The sequence below is a fragment of the Sciurus vulgaris genome (assembly GCF_902686455.1).
Source record: "Sciurus vulgaris genome assembly, chromosome: 1".
Classification (NCBI taxonomy): domain Eukaryota; kingdom Metazoa; phylum Chordata; class Mammalia; order Rodentia; family Sciuridae; genus Sciurus; species Sciurus vulgaris.
Window position 1 is genome coordinate 99,034,507 of NC_136461.1, and position 24,795 is coordinate 99,059,301.

General features: G+C 44.0%; 1 protein-coding gene across 3 annotated transcripts; it reads left to right on the top strand.

Annotated features, from left to right (window-relative positions):
* Positions 1-4,884: 4,884 nt before the first annotated feature.
* Positions 4,885-24,350, top strand: STRIP1 (striatin interacting protein 1). Of its 3 annotated transcripts, none has more exons than XM_079144670.1 (21): positions 4,885-5,086; positions 8,263-8,332; positions 9,063-9,137; positions 9,471-9,605; positions 9,707-9,827; positions 10,604-10,672; positions 11,694-11,800; positions 11,905-12,032; positions 13,560-13,742; positions 14,096-14,313; positions 15,532-15,597; positions 15,707-15,770; positions 16,977-17,048; positions 17,597-17,671; positions 17,884-17,981; positions 19,234-19,360; positions 19,578-19,678; positions 20,388-20,544; positions 21,047-21,151; positions 21,794-21,998; positions 23,394-24,350. In XM_079144670.1, the coding sequence occupies exons 1-21, from the start codon at positions 4,907-4,909 to the stop codon at positions 23,639-23,641; spliced, it is 2,604 nt and encodes an 867-aa protein (XP_079000796.1). In that variant the 5' UTR covers positions 4,885-4,906; the 3' UTR covers positions 23,642-24,350. The 3 variants fall into 3 exon arrangements, with proteins under 3 accessions (XP_079000796.1, XP_079000798.1, XP_079000797.1); XM_079144672.1 differs by having other exon boundaries at positions 20,478-20,544; XM_079144671.1 differs by lacking the exon at positions 16,977-17,048.
* The last annotated feature ends 445 nt before the right edge of the window (positions 24,351-24,795 follow it).

Consider the following 24,795-nt stretch of genomic DNA (forward strand, 5'->3'; position numbering starts at 1 on the left):
CCCTGGGCAGCCTACCTAATACATAATCACATGCACACACTGCTACCTGCCACCTTCTAATCCCTTACACTCACTTCTTTTTGTTTCTTCTGATGAAGTCTCTCTCTCTTGAAATTATTTTTATTAGTGCATTATAATTATACATAATTGTGGGCTCCACAGCTACATATTCATACATGTACATAACATAATTGGGTCAAGTTTTCTCTCTCCTTTGATCAAAACTTTGGCTGGGCTCCTGAGTTCTCCACTTGACCAGGCCCAACCTTGGCTTCCCTTCCTGTCCTTGTTGAATCCAGTCTGAGCAAACTGCTAAGTGTTTAGAGAAAATCCTCCACCCTTGGCATCTGACCATCAGTGCTTTGTTAGCACCTAAGCCTGCCCTCAGCAATAATGTTATCAAGTCAATTTAGCCAGAACCTCCTGTCCTTGATGTTTTGCCTTAGTAATTTTCTATCCATTGATCTTTACCCCCACTCCATTATAAATTTCCACTTGTCTTTGTTGGAATAGGAGTTGGGTCCACTCTCTCTCTCTCGCTTTCTCTCTCTCTCACAACCAGACTCAGTTGCAGTGGTTCCTATACCTGCTACCATGCTCCCCTCGCCCCCTGCCACCTGCCTCTGCCTTAAATAAAGTCTGCCTTATCATCTTTTTTTTTTCCCTCCACATTTTTGTATTGGTCAGCTTCACTGCCTTTAACAGTATCAGAATAATTTTTTCTTTAACAGTTATGGTATTGTGGCTCAAATAAAATCAGATTCATCATTGCACCCCTGGGCCTCTCACTCAGAACTCCAAGTATGCACCTCTGAAGACTTTGTTTCCATTCCTGATTTACCCTGGATTCAATGGTGAGTCAGAGTGGTCCACCATTGACCATCGCTCCCAACAAACCTTCATTGAAGCTGATAAGAAGAGATCTTGAATCCTAAGATTTTGAGTGTACTTTCTGAAGCTGGGATGAGTATCAGGTTTCTTGTGAGAGATACCTCCTAGGCTGGAGGGTCTTTCTGGCTCTCTTTCCTGAATTGTGTTCATTTCTGACTCCCTGGGCTGAAAGTCCCTCTCACTAGCTCTACTGTGAGACCTCTCTGTTCTCTTTATTTATCCTACACCTCCCATGGGAATTCACCAGTTCACTGAACAACCTTCTCAGATCCCTACCTCTTAGTTCCCTCTGTCCATCCCTGCCAGGCCTGGTTCCTTCCCACTCCAGTTCTCCAGTCAGTTGAGATTGAGGTCCACCTGCTCTTAAGAGACTCAGGGACTCAAAGTGGTTGAACAAGTAAAATAGCTAATGGGAAACAAACTGAATATTTTGTCCACTCAGTTGGACTTTGGAGACATTCAGACAGCTCCTGGGTGACTCCTCAGTCCACTCTCCTAATTAAGTCCAAAGTGTCCTTAAGACTGACTTCTAAGACTAGATAAAATAAACCCCAAAACTTCTTTTTCTTAAAGAAAAAAAAAAAAAAAAAAAACAAGCAAAATAAACAAAGCAAAACAGTAAAATAGAGAAAACTAACAACTTATGTCCTTTCTGTGTGCTTTGAGATGTAGGTTTTGTTTTCTATGCTTTGAGATGTAGGGTTTTTTTCTATGCTATCTTCTCTAGGACCTGAGAGCTCTCTTTTTGAGTGTAGATTTCAGGAAGAGAGAAGAAAGAACCCTTTGGAAAATGAACAAAAACAAAACAAAACAAAACAAAAAAAACTTAAGTCTTTTCCACAAATATTGGTAAAAAAGCTTTAACCATCTGAGTGGTAACCTTAACTTATTCTGTCAGAAACATGATTTAGAGCCAAGTGTCTTTTATAAAGCAGTGAGTTTTATACTGTCTTACATAATGACTGAAATCTTAGGACTTTAAGACTTCTGTTTGCATCCATCTATATGTTTATGTGTGTCTATCTACATATGGTATATCTATGTGATTTTCTCCCACCTCCAGTCCATACTGCCAAAAGCAGTCTGTAAAAGGGTTCTGCTTAACTGGTTAAAGAAAAATAACTTTTACATAAGTCATTCATAAAACTCTCAGGAAAATAGGAACCGACCCCAATGCTTTTTAATTTCATGTAATTTGAGTAATCATTGGTAAAATAAAAGTATTGTTGGTTTAATAAAAAAAAATTTTTAAATGAGCTTCCCCTCAGAGTTGTCAGCATTATACATAATACAGACATAAACTTAGAGTCTATCTAGTTTTACTAAGTCAAATAAACTCACGTTCTCTCTGTTAGAAAAATATTTTCTCTCTGTAAGAAAAATAAGATGATTGCTAACTGTTTAATGTCTCATGAAACTTTTATGAGTGATCCAAGCATCATTGTTAAGAATGAGTAAACTAAGTAGATGTGAGATAAAAGCTTATAAATAAACTTTTCAACAATGATTGTTTTATAATATGTATATTTAAAAGCATTTTCCCAGCCAGAGATAAAGCTCACTGTTAGAGTGTGTCTTTAGCATGCATGAGAACCTGGGTTCAATCCCTAGCACACACACACGAAAATAAAATAACTTTTAAAAAACCCAACTCAAATCTCTTAGTAACTTAAAACCTTTAAGTTATGCTAAATTAAATGACGAATATTTATTGAATAACTAGATCATTTGCAAGGAAGACAAAACACTAAAACATTATTGCTGAACATACATTTGTCTACTTTTGGCTTCTTATTACACAGGAACTCACAATATTTAGGTCTGTTAAACATTTCTGTGTTACATTAAAAATTGTAGTATGAGAAAACCCTCACTACTGAAAATTTAAATGGTATATTCATAAATTTTCTACAGAATCTTGTGTGACAGTTCACAATTGCTTACTTCATTAGAAATTTTAAAACTAAAGGCTAGAAATTCTAATTAATATATGTAGTTAAAGTGACTAGAAATAACAAAATAAACAACTCTGTACCTGAAGTATGCATGGAAAATAAGATGTATTTTTGGTAAGAAAAGTTATGAGACATCTTTGCTAAAGGAAAAAGAGAGCAATTAATTCTGCAGTAAAAAAAATGACAGATTATTTCAGAATCAGAAAGGGAAATGAAGGACAAAAACTAAAACAATGTAGCAAATTAGGAAGGGAGAAAACAGGAGAAAGAATTCCTTGTGACCAAACTGTCTAAAATTGAATGAATTTATTATAAGAGTTTTATAATGATTCTTAATATCAAATGTACATTGGTATAAAACTACAATTTGGTCTTGTCTATTAAAATTACACTTTTCTTGCAGTACTCGTCTGCTCTTGGGAAGAGTGGGTAAAAGGTTTTTCTCTATCTTTTAAGCAATCTGATGCGGAAAGCAGTTTTATATGTTTCAACAACTTAAGTTTAAGTTGAGGGCTATTGCTATGACCCCCTTTGAATAAAATCTGCCTTACCATCTTTAACAAGTGTCATGAATATTTTTTTCTTTAATATTTCTCAGTATTTAATTTTATTTTTTTGAGACAGAGTCTCACTAAATTGCTTAGGCTTCGATAAGTTGCTGAGGCTGGCTTTAAACTTGCAATCTGCTTACCTCAGCCTGCCAAGTCACTAGGATTACAGGCATGAGCCACTGCAACTGGTCTTAGTATTTTTAAATTAATGTATCCTCCTTTTTTTTTTTTTTGGCATCAGAGTTTGAACCTAGGGATGTTTAACCACTGAGCCACATCATCAGTCCTTTTTATGTTATTTTAACATCAAATCTTCTTAAATTGCTGAGGGTCTTGCTAAATTGGTGAGTCTGGCCTGGACTTTGTACATCCATCCTGCCTCAATATCCCCCGTAACTGGGATGACAGATGTGCACCATCACACCTGGCTTAATGTATACTTTAAATTGACACATAATTGTACATATTAATGAGGTAGAATGTGGCATTTCAATACATGTATACATCGTGTAATGATCAGATCAGGATAACTGGCATATTTAGCACCTCAAAGATTTATCACTCCCTCCCCCACTGAGATTGAGTCCAGTGGTGCTTTACCACTGAGCTACATCCCTAGCCCTTTTTATTTTCAGCTAGGTCTTGCTAAATTGCCCAGGTTGGCCTCCAACTTGCCATCATCGTGCCTCAGTTTTCCAAGTCTCTGAGATTATGAGCCTGGGCCAACCTGCTCTACTATTTCTTTGTGTTGAGAACATTGAAAACACTATTACCCATTTTGAAATAGCCAATTAATTGTCAACCATAGTTATCCTACTGTACTATATAGCACATGAGTAGTTATTATTCAACTACACTCCTGTACCCAGTAACCACCCTCTCTGTTCCTTCTTCTCCTATTATTTCCCTAATAATATATAATATATATATATATTATATATATATATATATATATATATATATATATATGTTTACTGTCAGGCCCACTAGGCACTGTTACACACCATAAGTGCAGAAAATTGTCTTATGTTCCATTCTATCCCACTACCAGGCGCATAGGAGACATTTATTAAATGCTTGCTGAATGCACGATTAGCATTTGTCGACATTGTGTTTATTTATTCATTTGTTTGCATTATCTACCCCATATGAATGTCAACTCCATGAAGGTTGGGTACTATATCTCCCAAGCTTCTAACAGGGATATGACACTGATAAGTACAAAGTGATATTAGAGGGACAACTAAATTGCAAGAACTAAAGGAGGTCTCATAGATAAAAATGGCATCTAAATGGAATTTGAAGGAAGGAGGGGGAAACTGAATATGACCAAAAAGGGAAAGAGTTCTCGCAGAAGGAATCTCGGGAAGTGTGTAGAAGCCAAGATGGCTTATAGAGCTTGCCGCCACACTCAATATGGCAACCAGAGAAATTTCCTGGAGGAAATAACGCGAGAGTTGCATAACAGCAACTGTCCGCGAATTGAGCTGGGGGTGTGGAGCAGCCAAGATGGAGCCGGCAGCGGGTGTTCCCGGTCCGCTGATTGTGAACAACAAGCAGCCCCAGCCACCGCCACCTCCGCCGCCCGCAAGCGCGCAGCCTCCACCCGGAGCACCGCGGGCCGGTGGGGGCCTCCTGCCCGGGGGCAAAACTCGAGAGTTCAATCGCAACCAGCGCAAAGACTCGGAGGTCAGGAGCTTCGGGGGGCGAGGCCAGCACCAAGCGGGCGGTGGCGGGGTCCCGGGGCCGTTCCAGGGCCAACCTGGACTTCCCAGAGGGCTTGGAGGGTCGGGTCGGGGAGCTGTCACGTTATAGCCGAAGGAGTTTCAAGAGAGGCTGGCAGCTCTCGGAGATGGGGGCGTGAAGGCGGGAGCCCATTTGCGGTGTCCTCCGACCCGGACAGGAGCCACAGATCGCCCGGCTTGCTTCTCTGGGGCCCGGGGCGTGGGCGTGACCTCGGCCTCGGGTCCTGTCCTAGGGTGAAGAGCGTGTGCCCAGGAGGTCGCTGCCGCGCCCCCAACCCCTAATTATCTCGTTCTGGGCATGCGGTGGATCGCGCGTATTGGCAGGGAAGGGATTATCAGCAAGGGTTTAGAAATAACTTAGAAGCCGAACTTAGACAATTATTACTACTAGTACTGCGTGAACAGAGACTGCAAGAGTAGCAGGGGAAATATCCCGCGTCCCTCCGACTTAATTAATGCAGGCTGAGGAAATGGGCAGAAGGGTGCCTGGTGGTTAATGTTCCCAGTGCGACTGATGCTCAGCCGTTGAAGATCATAAATACACATTTTAAAACATACTTTAGGGCACAGAATTTCTTCCTCAGAGTGAGCAGTGCCTTCCCTTTCCGAGACACTGTAGTCTGGAGCCGACTATTCACCTCGCCCTAAGTTAAAATTCCTCCCACTTCTTCCCTTTGTAGAACTCATGAATGAAGACATACTTTGCAGAGTTTTAAGGCTTCTTAATCAACTGTGTTCCCAGAGCACTTACTATGTGGTCTTCTTCACCTGAGTCAACTCCTAGGCTGGTCAACAGTCAGGTGTTAATTAATGAGAGGGAATTCGTCATTGTCCAAGCATGATGATGCGGCTCATACCAAAAAATGAAGATAGTTTTTAAACCTGTAAAATCAGTTCCTTTCAGTCATCTGTTTCTTTGTTGCAAGGCCACTCCTCTAGTAAAATGAAAAATGGGCAAACCCAAAGTAGCAGTACCTTGAGTTTGAAATAAATTATTTGAATGAACAAAGAAGCCAACCTGGAGCCTTGGGTGATGGGATAATGGGACATCAATGGTATCTATTCAGCAGTTTTTCAAGTGTGGAGGATTATGCAGTTGGTAAAGGTGAACCCACTTTTTGATCATTAAGAGGAGTTTTTCGGTTTTGGGGAGTTACATCCCTATTCCTTTTTATTTTTTGAGACAGGATCTTGCTAAGTTGCTGGAGTTTTTGCTAAGTTGTTGAGGCTAGCTTCAAACTTCTGATCCTCTTGCCTCAATCTCCAGAGTTGCTGGGATTACAGGCATGTATCACCGCACCAGCAGAAATTATCTCTCTGTGTGTATTTGGTGCTGGGGATTCAACCCAGGGCCTGGTGATTACTCTACTTCTATGCTACACCTCCAACCCTCATTAAAAAAAAAAAGTTTTAAATTTTCATAAGCAGCCATGAATGGTCAGATAAAAATACTCTTTGATGCACTTTATTTAGTGGTGCAGGGGATTGAATTCAGTGCCTTGTTCATGCTAGATAACTGTTGAACCACTGACCTGCGTCCCTAACCTCTGTGATACATTTTAATTTATCTTTCTACCCTTTAATTTCCATACGGATTCAACACGTGGAAGGCCAGTGAAACAGACAGGGAGACCTATCTAATAAATTCTTTACTTAGAGATACTGATACTACACTCTTCCTCTTGTCATTATTTTGGTGGCCTAATCAATGTCTGGAGGACAAGGAGGCTAACATTTGATGAGCATTTATTTCACACCTCATAATTTTTAAAACTATTTTTAGTTGTAGATGGACACAATGACCTTACTTAGGTTTTTTTTTTTTTTTTAATGTGGTGTGGTGCTGAGGACCAAACCCAGTGCCTCACACATATAAGCACTCTTACCACTGAACCACAACTCCAGCCCTGGTGCTACATAATTTTGATCAGTCCTTAAAAACATTCAAAGTAGCTTTTTGTCATCCCCATTCCATAATGGAGAAGCTGATGCTCAGTAACTTGTGAATGCGTACATTATCTATGAATAAGGAGTAGAGTTCTTGCTTGTGGGTGGTTTTGTCTTCCCAAGTAAATTTTTAAAATTTTTCTTTAAATTTTTGTTTGTTTTTGTGGTACTGGCAATTGAACTCAGGGCTTCCATGTGCTAGGTAAGCACTCTACCACTGAGCTACATCACTGCCCTTCTATTTTATTTTGACACAGGTCTTACTAAGTTGCCCAGGCTGACCCAGAACTTGTGATCCTCCTGAGTAGATGGGATTAACAGGTTGCACCACTGCACCCAGCTTCTTTCCTTTCTTTTCCTTTTTTCTGTGGTGCTGGGGATTGAACCCAGGGCCTTGTACACACTAGACAATTGCTCTACCACTGAACTACACCCCCACCAGCCCCCGAAGTAAATTTTAATTAAGCTTAAGAAGTGTACTTGTCTCTTCCTCACTTCTTCACTCTTCCCAGTACAGAGTGTCCAAGATGGCGTGTTATTAGTAATCACCTGTCTCCAGCATTAAAAATGTTTTTGGCATATTCTATCCTGTGTGTGGGAGGGAAACCAATCTGTTCCAGTTTTTGCCTTCTTTGTCACTTGTCGTGGAAATTTGAGACATGGCCAGGAAAGCTGAAGGTTTCAGTACTTACTTTGTCCAAAATTGCTGATAACCTACTAGCCAGAAAGAAGTGACACTTCTGAATTTTTACCACTATATGAAGTGCTCATTCACTGCACATAATGGAAGCTTTATGTTTTTTCAAATACATATATTCAAATATAAACTGTTCATTCACTCATTCAGGCCAAGTACCTTGCTAGACAACTGTGGAATCATGTGGTAAACAAAATGGACGAAATTCCTATTCTGGTAGAAAGGCAGACACTAAAACACATCAGTATATAATTATAAATTATGATAAGTGCTCTGAAGGTGAAATAGTAGTTGTTCTGAGAACGCTTAATAGTGAGAACTGAGCTATCCCAGAAGACAAAATAGTGTGACAACATCAAGAAAGTGGAGGCAATGATATCCTATAACATAGCAGTGTCTTTTGAAGCATGTGTGTTTTTCCTTTGGAAACCATTCAGGATAATCTTTCACGGAAAGCTCCCTCCTTTTATCAACAGGGTTATTCTGAGTCTCCAGACCTTGAGTTTGAATATGCTGATACAGACAAATGGGCTGCAGAGCTCTCAGGTAAAGCATAGGCCTTCATGTTATTCAAGGGTAGTTTTTCCTTATTGGTTCGTAAGAAAATTAAGAATGAATATTATTTTGGAGTTTGTTGCTTTACCTAGTTAGACCTATCATTGATATATATAAAACAAGTGATAGTTATTAATTCAAGCCCTGCATATCTCATAACTTTGAGTTGTCCTTTACTTTTATGAAGGGTCTATTTGTTGTCAGCCCAGTCCTAGTGTGAGACTGTGATGCTTCTTGACCACACACCATCCCCTTGACAGTGCTGTCTTACAATGGGTCATGAGGGATGCTGGTAAATATGCTTGCATCTATGCACATCTATTGCTGCCATTATTGTTCATGTGCAGTGTGATCCGTGTCAGTTGCTTTCCACCCCCCCGTAATATAGATCCTACTCAGAAGGCAGCTCTTGGGAGATACATGTTTAAGGTGATGGCCAGCCTCTGGCATGGTGGGATGAATGCACATCAGACTGAAGTGCTCAGATTTATGCTTCACTGATTTTTTGGTTGTTAGCTACAAGGCAGGTCACCATTCTGTCCGTTGTGTACATCAGACCACTAAGCCCCCTTAGTCGTTAAGAGAGCATAGTCCAGGAGTCCCTGTGATTAAGGGACAGAGTTGGGACTGGAAACAAATGCCTTACCCTCCCTGCTTCATGCGAAACTTGGTATGGAATGTGGTCATAGAGCTGCTGCTGATGAGATTTTGTTCTTGACAGAGCTTTACAGCTACACAGAAGGGCCAGAATTCCTGATGAATCGGAAGTGCTTTGAGGAAGACTTCCGGATCCATGGTGAGACTTTTTGGTTCCCTTCACTCTGCATCAAGAGAGCTGTAAGGTTTCTCTTAATTATCTGAATAACCTAAGTCATCTAGAGTAGCATAAGAAACCTGCTGAACCATGATTGTTGAAGGTGGGATGCAACACTTGGAGTGGGCCTCATGGACATTTTGGTGGGAGCTTTTCAAGAAATTCAGATTCATAGAATTATGACCATATTCCTTACATAGGCAGTGTATTATCTTTTTGGTCCTGTAGTGATACTGATCCTGAGGATTAACACAGAATCCATCCCACTGTGAGGATTTTTCTGGGCTGAGATATAACTGCTCTCTTGCCCTGCAGTGACAGACAAGAAGTGGACTGAGTTGGACACCAACCAGCACCGTACCCATGCCATGAGGCTCCTGGATGGCTTGGAAGTCACTGCCCGGGAGAAGAGACTCAAGGTGGCCCGAGCAATTCTCTATGTTGCCCAAGGTACTGTGTGGATTTCCTCAGGGACCCCTGGTACCTCTGCCAGTAATGTCGCTCAGTCATATATGTGGAGTTGCTTGGCAAGCTGTGCCCTATGTTTTCAGGAACCTTTGGGGAGTGCAGCTCAGAGGCTGAGGTGCAATTCTGGATGCGCTACAACATCTTTCTGCTCTTGGAGGTGGGCACGTTCAATGCGTTGGTGGAGCTCCTCAACATGGAAATAGAGTGAGCACCTCTGCTTGCAGGGCTTGAGTAGGGAAAGGAAGGAAGGGGAATGGGGACAGAACTGGAAGAACTAACTGACTTTGAGAAGGGTAAAGGGGTCTGGTTCCAGGCTCTATTTTGACTAGCCGGGGTTGAATAATGAGGAAGTTGCTCAGCCACACCTTAAAGACTAATCAAGATTAATGACAGGTTCCTGCAGCTCCCTAACACTGGAGCTTCCTGTGCAGGCCTAATGTACCAGTCAGACAGCTTCTCATTTTGAATTCCTTTTTGAACCCCTGTGTTTTCCTTGCACTTTCCCTTTGGCAGGAGGTCAGACACAAGTCTGACATCTGGGCTCAACCAAAGCCTACTCTAGCCTGTCCTTTATCCACCGGGCAGGTCACCTGCTGCTCATCTAAGGGTAACACCATCAGTAATAATAATTAAGAGCATTGAATGCTACATGTCCCAGGCATTGTTCATGATGTCACATGTACTAATTCATGTTAATGACATAGCTACTATTTTCACCCCCATGTTATAGATGAGGAAACTGAGGTACAGAGAAGTTGAATACCTTTCCTAAGTGCACATAGTAAGTATTAGAGTTAGGATTCAAACCTTGGTGGTCTGGTCCAGGGCCTAAGTTCCTAACCAGTATCCTATAACCTCTTATGCAATCTAAGTACATACCATAACATTTGGTTTCCCCATGAGGCAGTACATACTTGGCTGGGACATCACTTACCATGGCCTTGCTGGCAAAAGTGCTGACTCTTAAATCTCTCCTGCAGCAACAGTGCCGCGTGCAGCAGTGCGGTGAGGAAGCCCGCCATCTCCTTGGCTGACAGCACAGACCTGAGGTGAAGCAAGCAGCAAACCTGGGCACCTTGAGCTTTAGCCAGAGAAGAGCTCAGAGCAGAGTGTGGGAGGGTGTCATTGGGTTTCCTGGCTGTGGGTGCATTCCTTCTGTACACACTAATCTGCAGGTATGATGGGCTCAGTGTGAGTAATTAGGGAGCCCTGCAGAAGGCTTTACCTATGGAGGGGCTCTGGAAAATAGAGGAAATCCAGGGTCAAGATACTTAACAGAGCCACAGTTAAGTGTGGGCAAGGAGGCCCACACTACTGTTAAGACTTGGTGGTGGAATATTTTATATTTGAATGAAACACGATGTTGCTTCCTGGGCTCCCACCTTCTCATGTGCACAACTTGATCCCTACCTTCACTTGATTAGTTCTGACAACTTCACAGTGTTTCATGGCTTCACAGGAAGTAATAGGAACTGCTAAGCAGCAAGATTACCTTTCTATATTTGAGGGTCGAAATCTGTCTCTTTTGGTGAATTTGGAAACTTTTCAGACTGAATATTTGTGGTGTTCCCCATGTATTAAGGTCCCTTGGTGTCACCTCCTGGTTTCCACTCTGTCTTTGTGAACTCTGTTCTTATTCTTTCTGTGATCATGTCCTGCTTTGACCCCTTGTAGCTCAATCACACCTCTGTGGTTTTTACACTCCAGGAAGCTTAGGTCAGTAAGTCCTTTTGGCCATTCTTGTTCATACTCATTCATTCCACAACCACTTGTTAAGCACCTGCTTTGAGTAAGCACTTTTTAGACATGAAATAGAAAACAGTAAGATCTTATCCTAACCAGAGCAGTGAAACTCTGAATGAAGCATGAGGCAGGAAAGCCTTCAGCATTCTTTTGCTCTGTGGGACACTCAGATTGTCACTTTTCTTCTCAGTTTTCTTTGTATTACAGCCTTCCCCCACCAGCTAGCCTTTGTACACAGGCTTTTTTGTGTTAGCTGGGATATGAGGAAGCCAAGGGTGCTCCTCAATCCCTTGTCCTACTCCGTTATGAGCTGACTCTTATGCCCAGGGTTCTGCTCAACATCATGTACCTGATTGTGGAGACTGTTCATCAGGAGTATGAGGGCGACAAGGCTGAGTGGAGGACAATGCGACAGACCTTTAGAGGCGAGCTGGGTAGGACCCTGGGGATCCTCTTAGAGACCCTGCCTGGGAGCTGAGCCTGGAGGACTTTGGGGGTTCTGTTGCTGCCTGTTGTTCTGATGCCCTGTTAACTCCAGGCTCCCCGCTGTACAACAACGAGCCATTTGCCATTATGCTGTTTGGGATGGTCACCAAATTTTGCAGTGGCCATGCCCCCCACTTCCCCATGAAGAAAGTTCTCTTGCTGCTCTGGAAGACAGTATTGGTGAGTACCTTCTTAGGGGGAACTCAGGTGCTGGGGATGGTACAGGAGGGAGACCTTGTATAGTCGGCTGTCCATTTCCATTGGTTCACATCCAAGAATTCAGCCAATCATAGGCCAAAAATATTTGGGGGAAAACGTATTTGTACTGAATATGTACAGACTTTTCTTGTCATTTCCTGAAATATACAGTATATCAATAGTTTATGTAGCATTTAATATGTGTTAAGTATTTTAAGTGATCTAGACATGATTTAAAGTATACAGGAGGATGTGTATAAGTAGTATGCAAGTAGGATACTATTTTATATATGGGACTTGAGTATTTGCAGATTTTGGTAACCACTTAGGAGAGGGGTTTGGAAACCAATCCCCTTTGGATAATTAGGAATGACTGCATTTGCTTTTGAATGCTGAATTATGTGAATATGTAACCCCACTGGTATTAAATTATAAAAAAGCTCCTGAAAGGAAATGACAAAAGAAATGTCTTCTGGCCCACAACAGCCAAGGAAGACTTAGCTTTTGAGTCAAAATAGATTGGCTCCCTGACCTTTTGATGCTATTTTCTCATAGAATAGCTTCACCCCTAGACACAGCACCTCTCAGAGTACCTCCCACACCTGGAGTTTGTAAAGTCATTGAGGCAGTTTGAGCTGGTGTGGTTGAGGCCTCTCCATCAGATGTCACTTAGAGGAAGCAAGGATGGGCCTCAAGCTCCTCTGTTTTTCTTAGGGTCTTGTGTGAAACTAACTTTCTAGCTGGGGAGGACATGGGAATGGGGCAGGGGCTGCCAGTAGCCAGCATACTTGTCTTGAGGGTCACAGTTAGTGGCCACATTGGCCAGGCAGAAACCCTTTCCTCCAGGGAGATACTGCTTTCCCTGAGGTCTGCCCGCTTCTCTCAGAAAGGGTTCTCTGTAGCCAGGGTTCTCTGTAGCCAGGGTTCAGGGAGCTTCAGGCCCTTTACTAGTCATCCGCATGTTTTATCTTGGCCAGACATCCTGCTGGTTCCTCACGAAGCCTCACTGAAGCCAGAGGAAAGCTGAGTTGCTCAGGGACAGTGATACTAAGTAGCCTAAAATGGAGTCTGGGCTTTTAGGGAGATTTTTAATATGTTTTTGAACCCCTTTAATTTGAACAACCAACAATGTGTTTCCAGTTTGACTTTGAAAGACTGGCATGCACAACCTTTGAAGTAAGAGTCTGCCAGCTTTTCTAGGAACTGAAAGGGGCAGGGTTCCAGTCTGCTGCTTTTTAAAATTGAAAAATGTCACATGTAGAGCATTAAGTGTGTGCCCTAGGTTCCATCCACTGGTATTTCACTCTTTATTTGCTGCTTTTTCTCCTCTCACTTGCCAAAATCACTGAATTCTCCTTTGGTAGCTTTAGTTCCTTGTTCAGAGAATGTGTGGGTCTCTGTAAAGACAGGTCATCATGTTGTCACATGTGCTTTTTGAGCCTGACACCATGATCAGGGACCAGCCCAGTGGACATTATGACCCTCGCTCTGCATCCCCGTTTGACATAGTGCACACTAGGTGGCTTTGAGGAGCTGCAGAGCATGAAAGCTGAGAAGCGCACCCTCCTGGGTCTTCCCCCCTTGCCTGAGGACAGCATCAAAGTGATCCGCAACATGAGGGCTGCCTCCCCACCAGCATCTGCCTCAGACCTGATTGAGCAGCAGCAGAAACGGGGCCGCCGGGAACACAAGGTGAGGTGACAGAGGTCCTGGGACTCCTGAGGGCTCTGGAGAAGCACACTGGCAGCAGCATTGTCCCTGGAGGAGTGGGTGCTGGGAATCTGCTCTAATCAACTTCCTAATGAGAACAAATGCCTCCACAACAGGAATGTGGTCGTCAGCTCCGAACCAGGGTATGGTGGGTATTCAGGACATGGCAGTTTTGAGCTACTAGAGCAAGAAATGTTTTGTCATTTGGTTGTAATCTTGACTACTTTTCTGGGTTCTCCACTGTTCTTAGCTCTCTGCCTACACCTTTCTGTTCTGGCCACTTTCCCTGCATTTCCCTTTTCCATCTCGTCAGATGTCCTTCTGTTTATTTTCAGGCTCTGATAAAACAGGACAATTTAGATGCCTTCAATGAGCGTGATCCTTATAAGACTGATGACTCTCGAGAAGAGGAAGAGGAGAATGATGATGACAGCAGTCTGGAGGGGGAGACATTCCCCCTTGAGCGCGATGAGGTGATGCCTCCTCCACTACAGCACCCCCAGACTGACAGACTCACCTGCCCAAAAGGGCTTCCGTGGGCTCCCAAGGTCAGGTGAGTTCAGACCTCCAGAACACTGTAGGCTCCTAAAGCCAGAGCCCTCACACCCCCAGGCCAGCACCTGGCCTGAGTCCCTGTGCATGGTCCTCTGTAGGGCTAGGCCAACCTTGGCTTTGGAACAAAGCTTTCTTAAAGTACCTTGTGCTGTCCTCGGGGCTTCTGGGGGTTGGCCTTGCCAGTCTCACACAAAGTGGCCCTTATATGGCTTCAAATTGGTAATCTGAATTAGCATTTGTTCAGACTTGCTAGTGAAGGAGAATAGGAAAAAAGTAAAAACAATTATTTGGGCAAATCTGTTCCTACCTTTCCTGGGATTGTACATATTTGTTCATTCGTTTCTTTCAGTGCTGAGGATAGAACTTGTGGGCCTCGCACATACTATACTATATAACAGAAAAATCATAGATTCAGGAAGGGTTTCTTCAGAACCATAATTAAGATACTTGAGATAATATGGAGGTGAATTGATGAATGGGAGGATACCTGGAGATACAAAAATGGTATTTTTTAAAATTTTATTTTTTGATTCATTGTACACAAATGGGGTACAACTTTTCATTTCTCTGGTTGTACACGATTTAGTCACAGTTTGTGTAATCATACACAAACATAATGATGTTTGTCTCATTCCATTATCTTTCCTTCCCCCCACCCCTCATTTCCCTCTACACACTCTTAACATTCCTCCATTCTTCCCTTACCCCTGTATCTTTTTGATTGGTAGTAATTTTAAGAAATAAAGGAGCATATGAAAAGATAAATAAAGTCACTTTATTAATCCAGATAAAACCTCAGTTTTCTGTGAATGGAATGTAGCAGAGGTCATCATAAAATGCAAGGTGTATATTGTTTGAGACAAGAAACTGACCCATGTGAAAAGTCAGTAGCTTACACCTCTCTGTTTAAGAACATTAAATATTTAAGAAAGCTTATTGACAGACATTACTGTCTGGATAAAGTATGCTTTGAAGTTTGATGTATCACCTTAATTTTATGAGTAAACTAGTTGCACATATTTGTAGTTTATTAATCCAACAACATTATAAAGAACAACAAAATAGCTGGAGGTTTGTTTTTTTCCCTCTTTGAAAAGGAAAAAAAGAGTTCTGAGAGACTTTTTCTTTTCCTGGTTCAGTTTCTGGGTGTTCTTTTGTATTAATTAAGACACCTTGAAGTAGTATTTGTTAAAACCTTTCTTGTTTCCCTTGGCAGAGAGAAAGACATTGAGATGTTCCTCGAGTCCAGCCGCAGCAAATTCATAGGTTACACTCTAGGCAGGTAGGTGCAATCTGAGTTTCTTCCAAAGTTCATTCTCCTGTCCTTTGGTGTTTGGGGACCCAGATGAATCAATGTCAAGGCTCAGTACAAGGCCTTCTTTATTCTCCAGTGATACCAACACAGTGGTGGGGCTGCCCAGGCCAATCCACGAAAGCATCAAGACTCTGAAACAGGTAAGTGACTCTGGCTGAGCTTTTGGCCTATTTGATCCCCAGTGAGTAAAGTGAGCCCAGCCCGAGGGAATGGCTTTCCAGGACTATTGTCTGTCTGCCAGTAAGAGCTGGAACAGGGCAGCCTGGGAAGCAGCTCTTCATAGGTTTGATGGCTTGTAGCTGAGCTTTTGTTTGGCAATGTGTGGTTCATTAAAGGTTATCTTACCTGCCAGTGAGGTTTTAAGGAGCCCAGTAAAACCTTGCCTACATTCTCAGGCAGTTGAGATAGAGGAGTAGGCAGACAGGAAATTGCAGTGCTAGCTTTTTCTGCTTGTGGAGCGATTGGGGAACGAGGCTTAAGAACACCATAGTTAGTGCCCTAATATCATACTTCTAGAATGAAGTGGCACACATACCCAGTCCCAGGCAGAGCTGAAGGGTCCTGCTAGACCTTGCAGAGGAGTAGGAAGGGGGCAGGCTCTCAGTTTTCAGCAGGCAGGCCAGCAAATTCTAAAAAGAATGGAGAAAGGGACTGTCCTGTCCCATAGTCCCCAATCACAGAGGGAAACAGTGGATAAGAGGAAGGGGCAGGGAGAGACCAGAGTACTTCTTAAATCTTCCACAAGGGAGGTGACATCAAATATGGGGAAGGACTGTCTTCTCCCCTAGTATACTCCAGTGTATCAAGAGGGTTAACTATATGTTTTGGAAACATTCTTGAAATTTGCAGCACCAATTGATCTCTGTGCAGCTATATATTTTATTTTTATTTTTTAAAAATATTTTTAGTTGTAGAAACACAATGCCTTTATTTTGTTTGTTTATTTTTATGTGGTACTGGGGTTCAAACCCTGTTCCTCACACACTCAGTGTACTACCACTGAGCTACAGCCCAGTCCCTGCAGCTAAGCTTTTTTAGTGCATACTTAAGTTTTGCTTTCATAATATTTTTCCTGTGACTATAGCTATCTGAAAGCCCTTTTCCCTCTCTTAATTGGCTTTTTTTCTAAAGTACTGTGGGCTTTTTATCCTGGTTATAAAAGGTATGTGCCCACCTACAAAAAATAGTTTGGGTTTGAAATTTTAGTTGGGGGTCTTTGTGGAGACTTTGCCGTCTTCTAAAAGACCATGTGTGAAGAAAAATGTATTGGTCTTTGCCAGGGGGTGGGGGAGCGTGCCAGGGTTTGAGGGCCATTTCCCCCAGTGTCCCCTCTCATGTCTATCCAGCACAAGTACACATCGATTGCAGAGGTCCAGGCGCAGATGGAGGAGGAGTACCTTCGCTCTCCTCTCTCAGGGGTGAGTTGCAGCCTTCTGCCCACAGGGTCCCTAGATGTTTCTAGACTGTTTTGGGCCTGGCCCACAAAGCTGCCTCAAGGCTCAGCCCTGCCTCTGAGAGCTCTCAGCCTGTGCCTGATGCAGGGGTGATGCATCTCTAACATAAGGGTATTGAGTGCAAGCTGTGAACCAGGTACCTGATTCTGAGTACCAGCTCTACCAGTCAGCAGATGGCAACTTGAGCATATGCCTGTCTCTCTCCATGCTTTGTTTCCTTATGTGTAAAATAGGAATACTAGTTCCTTCTTCAAAGGGTTGTAATAAGGATTGAGTTATTACAATTAAAGCACCTGGCATGCTGCCTGTATGCATTTTGCTGTCATTACCATCAATGTCATTTTTTTTTCTTTTATTTATACACATACACACACACATATAATTTTTTTCTTTTTAATCAATATCATTCTTTACGTTGATACTTAAGAATTCTCCTTCAACCAGCTAGCAAGCTGGCTTAGGAGATTGTAGCTTGGACTAGGGTTTTATGTTTGTACTCTTCATGTTAAAAGGGAGAAGAGGAAGTAGAACAAGTCCCTGCAGAAACCCTGTACCAAGGCTTGCTCCCCAGTCTGCCTCAGTATATGGTGAGTACTCTGTGTGCAGGATCCCTCTCAGTAGCCACCAGTAAGTACCTACAGTGGGATCCCCTCTCCACTACACTGGCCAGTCTTCCTTGAGGCTCCTGCCACCTGAGGACCTACAAGAACACTGCTTCTTGGGGCTTTGTCTTGGTCTTGGGCTCTCGTGTGTGTGTGTGTGTGTGTGTCTGAGTGTCTGAGCAGTCTCTTCTTCCCAGATTGCCCTCCTAAAGATCCTGCTGGCTGCAGCTCCCACCTCAAAAGCCAAAACAGACTCTATCAACATCTTAGCAGATGTCCTACCTGAGGAAATGCCGTGAGTGTCATTCTTGTGAATGGTGCAGGTCAGGGGACAGAGGGCAAAAGGCAAATATTTCTTAGGTTGGTTTCTTTTTTGGTCCCTACTTCCCTGCAGGTTAACTTTAGGGTATTCCTGACTCAGATAAGGGAAACTACTGGATTCAGTAGTTTCACTGGTTGAGGAGATGACTTTAGTTCCATTGGCCTGGATTCTAGTGTAGACTCTGCCACTGAGTGAACTCCTGAGTGAATTGGAAAAGTCATTTCTCCTTTGTAAAATGGATGGGATAGCACTAGACATTTCCCAGAGCCCTTCCTCAAAGTCCTACCTGGAATGGTAGGGTCTGCTTCTGGGTAGTTTGCCAGTCACAACTGAGTCTGTGCCTGTGTGGAATCTCCCATTGGCCACTGAACTGGCAGGTAGAACCCTGGAAAATGTCTCAGGAACTAGAGTGAACCCCTTAGGGCTCTTCCTCCCTGGGCCAACCTCCTCTCTTTGTGAGAGTACCAACTGAGCTTGTGTTCTACATTAAGACGGACCGGGGCCCTCACCTAATCAGCCCCCCTGCCTGCCAGTGTTGCCCACTTCTTTTTTTTTTTTTTTTTTTTTTGCGGTACTGGGGATCGAACTCAGGGTCTTGTGCTGAGCTATCTCCCCAGCCCTGTTGCCCACTTCTGAGCTCAGCTTTTGGTGGCTGTGGCCCTGGGTCTGGCAGTGATGGTCAGGTGAGGGAGGAGGCAGGATTGGCTACACTAAAAGGAGAATTACTTAATTCTAGGCCACCTTGATGATCGTAGGAATAAAAGATTAGAGTCAACTATTATATCTCCTCATACAGATTTACAGTGAAAAAATCTTGAATTAAGAAACTGATGTAACTTGGTGCTTCCTAAATTTATCTGATTTCAAAACTTTAACTTTTTCCCATAACACAAAACTTCTCAATGTGCTGGTATGCTACAGAACAACACTTAGGGGAATTCAGACTAATAGAGCAGCCAAAGTATAGGGTGATCTTGAAAAGAAGAAATAAATGTTGGAAAGAATAGCAGAGAAACAGGCTCAGAATGTATTTGGGGGCATCATGGAGAAGAAATAAATTGTGCAAAGTTAGATTACTTGGGAGGTGGTTGAAGCAGTATACCTGACTTCTGAGATTACCATGGGGACCTTTGCCCAGAGGGTTCAGGAATCCGTCTCTTCTGTGTGCACCTAGAAGAGAGGTGCTGTGCATGCTGGCAGCTCACCTGCACACCTGTGTTTTTAGCACCACAGTGTTGCAGAGCATGAAGCTGGGGGTGGATGTGAATCGCCACAAAGAGGTCATTGTTAAAGCCATTTCTGCTCTGCTGCTGCTGCTGCTGAAGCACTTTAAGTTGAACCACGTCTATCAGGTACCTGCAGGACCTTCCTTCCTGTCTTCTGAGCAGGAGCCTCAAACAGTGTTGCTCCTCCAGTCTGAAAGAATGGGGTGTTGGCCTTTGGACCCACTTGACCTCTGCATGAATGTTCTAAGACACTGTCCTACAATTGAGACCTTTTATTACTGGAGGAAAGAGGTTAAGGTCTCCAGGGACATACTTTTTTTTTTGGTCCTTCTGTTTGTTTCAGTTTGAATACATGGCCCAGCACCTGGTGTTTGCCAACTGCATCCCTTTGATCCTAAAGTTCTTCAATCAAAACATCATGTCCTACATCACCGCCAAGAACAGGTGATGGGGACCAGGGACCAGGAGGGAGTGGGTTTGGCCAGACAGCAAGGCTCCTTTAGCTATTCTTTCCCACTGAGTTCATTCAGCTAATATTTTTTTAATACCTTTGAGCCAGAACTTTGCCAGACACAAGAACACACTGATGAATAAGAAAGGGCTCCTTCCTGAGGAAAAGCCTGTGTGCCAAATCTGAGTCTAACTAATCTAGTGACAGGTGACTCAGTCTGTGCACAAGCCGGAGGCGCTCACCTGAGCTCCAGTGCCACCTTTACTATCCCTTCAGCACTTTTATTTTTTAAAGAGACCATTTGGTCCGCCCTTCTCTAAGGAGCTTGGCTGTGTGCACTGTCCAGCCCTGCCTGCTGACTCTTACACACAAATGTGCTTTCAAGCTGACACTGGTGCCAGCTGCCCTTGAGAGTGTCTTCTTATCAACAGGAGACTCCAGAGGATGAGTTGCCAGCCAGACGTCTTGAGTAGGTCTTAGCATAAATTAGTTGCCTTGTTCTGTATCTCCCCTCCAGCCACAGATTCATTACTTTGGAGAAGGCTACACTAGAGACTACACCTCTTATAAGATTATAAACTAGTGTCCAGCCACAGGGGGCCCTTACAAGTTCTCTTGTAGCAGATGTGTCTTCATCTTACAGTGAGGGAAGTGGGGATGGGACAAACAAGGTAAATTTCTACTTCTGCTTCAACAAGCAAGGAGGAGAGCCAGGAACCATCTCAGTCACAGATGTTCCACCAGACACAGGCCTAGTTCATGGTGGGTATGTGGGTGCTCTTATCTCTACAGCATTTCTGTCCTGGATTACCCTCACTGTGTGGTAAATGAGCTGCCAGAGCTGACTGCAGAGAGTCTGGTGAGTGGCTGGGCTTTCCCCAGCATTCCCTTTGGCATGAAGTGTGCCATCCCTACACAGGGATAGAGGACCTTCCACAGAGGTCACTTTTGAGTGCCTGGCTTTTAAAGCACTAGAAAGTACCCTGCAAAAAGGGTGGAGGGAGGGGCCTTGCAGAGTGGAAGGACTTGGAGATATGGGATAGTCAGTCTGGGAGCCGGTCTTTAGGCATAGCTGGCCCAGAGATTGCCTAGGAGAGCTGCTTCCCTCTTCAGCATCCACAAAGAACTCTGAGACCACAGTCCCTAGTTTTATGGCCCATGTTTCCTGCAGGAAAAATCTAGCAAGCTCACTACCCCCACAATTCCCTGCCACCTTCTAGAGTGGTGTTCCCCTTGGGCTGCTCTGAGAGGAGAGGCATTGGAACCTAGTCTCTTGAGTCAAGTTTGTTGAGGGCCTTTTGGAAACTGCTGAGAACCCCTGCAGCTGTGAGTGTTGTGTTTGTTTCTGGGTTAACCTGTAGGAAGCAGGTGACAACAACCAGTTTTGCTGGAGGAATCTCTTTTCTTGTATCAATCTGCTTCGAATCTTGAACAAGCTGACAAAATGGAAGCATTCAAGGACAATGGTGAGTCAGTGTGGTTGGCATGCCTGAAAGTGGGAACTCACAGAAGAATGCCATACCTGTACCTTCCCCTCCCCCGCTGAAAGCAAGGAATTCAAGGGTAGGATTTGCTGCTGCAGCCCTGACCTCACCTAGCTTTGCTGCTGTAGCCATGTCCTTGCATATTAAGGGCTGGTTCCTTATTCCTTGATGAGTTGAACCAGAAGCTGGAAGAAACTTCAGTGCACTGTAAAAAACCCACACTCACAGATGAGCTTTTTTCTCTATCCTCTTAATTTTGATTGGTAATATGACCAGAGTCTGGGGTCTTCCTTAACCCCTGGGTCTCAGGATGCTCTTGGAATGGGGAGGCATCTCTGAATGCTTGTACATTCTCTGAAATTATGTGTAGGTACATATGGGGATGTTCTGGTGAAGGAATGTAGAGCTTTCTTTAGGTTCCAAAGTGGCCCATAATTAGGGTGACCATCCTGATTTGTTTGGAACTTCCCCGGTTTAGCGTTCAAAGTCTCATGTACCAGCAAACCCCTCAATCCAAGGGAAACTTGAGATGGCTCATTACTCTGTCTATAACCCTGGAAGCATTAGTGGTGGTGCATGCATTTCTTATGTCCTCAACTGGACTTTTCACTGTGCCCTGCCCAGATGCTGGTGGTGTTCAAGTCGGCACCCATCTTGAAGCGGGCCCTGAAGGTGAAACAAGCCATGATGCAGCTATATGTGCTGAAGCTGCTCAAGGTACAAACCAAGTACTTGGGGAGGCAGTGGCGCAAGAGCAACATGAAGACAATGTCTGCCATCTACCAGAAGGTGCGGCATCGGCTGAATGACGACTGGGCATATGGCAATGGTGAGATCACACATGAAGCAGGGTTGGATTAAGGTGTGGGGAAAGGTAACATTGCTCATTTCCTGCCCGGGGTACCTCAGGAAGCTCAGCTCTTGCTTTTGTGGCTTCAGGATGGGAGCTCTAGGAAGGACTTGAAAAGCTACCCAAGTTGGACATCTGTGGTCATCCCTTGTTTCTCTCTGTCCCTGCCCTTCAAGGCTTTTCATTTGTAGAAATTGTCACCAAGATTTCTGTTCCTTTTTCAGCCCCACTGCACCTAAACACCTAAACTCTTGCAGCTTCTGACTGGCTCCTCGTTTCTTCCCCTCTATTTGTACTTTAGATTTAGCCCTAGTGATCTTTTCAACACACAGATTCTGTGCTCTCTCTTCTGAGTAAAATCCTTTGTTAGCTTCTTATTTCCCTTAGAATTAGAGTTGAACTTTTAAGCAAGGCAGGTGAGACCCACTCATCTTTCTTCCCTCTCCCTGTTTCCTAATCTGACCTAGCTTCCTTTTCAGCTTCATAACCTCCATCATACCCCAGGTAGTCAGCCCAGCCTCCATCACACCCAGGATTCCAGGCAAGGAGTACAGAGTCCTTCAGGTATCCACCAGAGATTAGTTCCAAGACCACCTGTGTATACCAAAATCCATATGCCAAGTCCCTTCAGTTACAGGTTTGGCCTTTATAGATATGGAGTCTGCCTGTACTTGCTCCTGAAACATTAGCTGTGTCACTTCCCATTTCTGAGCCTCTGTGTGTACTGTCCCATCTTCTCACAGTCTCCCACATGCACCCCAACTGTTCTGTATCTGCTTGTTACCATGTGTTACAGTTTCTGTCCTGTAGCACTGTCACTACTGTGTCTGTACTCCAGTGTCCTATGAATTTGTGTGGGCCCAGGGTGGCACACAGCACCATCAGGGAGTAAGAGAGGATGAGCAGGGCTGGGGTTGTGGCTCAGTGGTGGAGTGCTCGCCTAGCATGTGTGAGGCCCTGGGTTTGATCCTCAGCACCACATAAAAATAAAGGTATTGTGTCTGTCTACAACTAAAAAATATATATTAAAAAAGAGAGAGAGGGGATGAGCAAATGAGGGTCTCTCCAGGTTCCTGCCTCCTACCCCAGAGAGCCAGGGAGATGTGTTATACACGTGGCTCTCCCTCTCTGGGTTTATATAATCTCTGTAATACAAGCCTTTTTCAGATCTGGATTTTCTCCCTTAGACCTAACTCTCCTTCGCATCTAGGAAAGAATTCTTATTCATCTTCTTAAGGATGGGCTTTAAGGTGTCATGCTTCTAGCTGACAGTCACCCCTCTCAACTCTGGCTGTCCTGGCCTCAGCCTCAGAGAACCCAGGCAGAACTTCTATAGGGATGGCCTCCTAACCAGGTCTTACTGCTTTGTCTCAGATCTTGATGCCCGGCCTTGGGACTTCCAGGCAGAAGAGTGTGCCCTACGTGCCAACATTGAACGCTTTAACGCCCGGCGCTATGACCGAGCCCACAGCAACCCTGACTTCCTGCCAGTGGACAACTGCCTGCAGAGTGTCCTGGGCCAGCGGGTGGACCTTCCTGAGGACTTCCAGATGAACTATGACCTCTGGTTAGAAAGGGAGGTCTTTTCTAAGCCCATTTCCTGGGAAGAGCTGCTACAGTGAGGCTACTATACAGGAAACTAAAACAAAGAAAGGGTCATGACATACTTGAGGGACTGTCCTGGTCATCGCTGCAGTGCTCCCATCCACCTCCAGGTGGCAGTACAACCCCGCTGTGTCCTTAGCAGCTCTGGACCTGTGGGTCAGCCCAGGTTGGCCTCTCTGCTCGCAGCAACCTGCTCTGGAGCAGTCATCTCTCTGTTTGGGATCCACTCTTCCTTTCCTCCCCTCAACTTCCACCCTGCTCTCTTGGACATGGTTGGTTGCAGTTCATTTTGAAGTCAGCCCAAAACTGGGAAAAGCTGGGATGGGATGGTTACCCCTTCTCATCACATCTGAGTTTAGGGTCATACCAACACTTCCTAATACATGCAGCCTTGGCATGTCAGCTTGCCAAGGAAAGGGTTTAATATTAGGGCCAAAACCAGAAAGTTGATACCTTGGTTGTGCTTTGGGGGTTTCTGATGTCATTCCAGCCTCTTCAGTTTTATCCAGAGGCAATAGCAGAGGCTACTGTAGCTGCTGCACTCTTTGGTTTTGGATGAGAATGAGGTAGAGAAAGAGGCTTTCCTTAACCAGAGGTGCCTGTTTCCTTCTGGGTTTGCAAGGGCCTGTAAATATCTCTCTATAAATCTGTTGTGTGTTCTTGTGTCATGTTGGGATTTTTAATGTGTATGTGTATTCTGTTTACATTAAAAGGAAACAAAAGCAATCCCATGACCTTGTCTGTAGGAAATATGGCTTCTGAAAATCTCCAGATCTCAAAAATAACTTTTCCTGCCAGCACTGGTAGGTCACCGACTTTGTCCCCTGTCAGGATTTCTGCCTTTCCCATCCAAGGTACTTTTCTAAAATGTCATCACCCCACATGAATCTGGGATTGCTCAAGCCCAGCTCCAGGGCTCCAGGTTGTGGAATTATGAGTGGTCATGCATCCTGGGTTTGACATAGTTTCACTGGGACCCCCAACTTTCTTAGAATCATCCCCCGAGCCTGGCTTCAACCGAACTGGTTTCAATGCTTGGTCAAAGTAGGGGTTAGCTGCTTAGACCCTTACTAAGGCACATGATTGAGATTGAGAGGAAACTTATGTGCTCTAGAACCTGGGAAACAGACCATCAGGAACCAGTGGAAAAGACTACTGGGGCAAGAGCCCA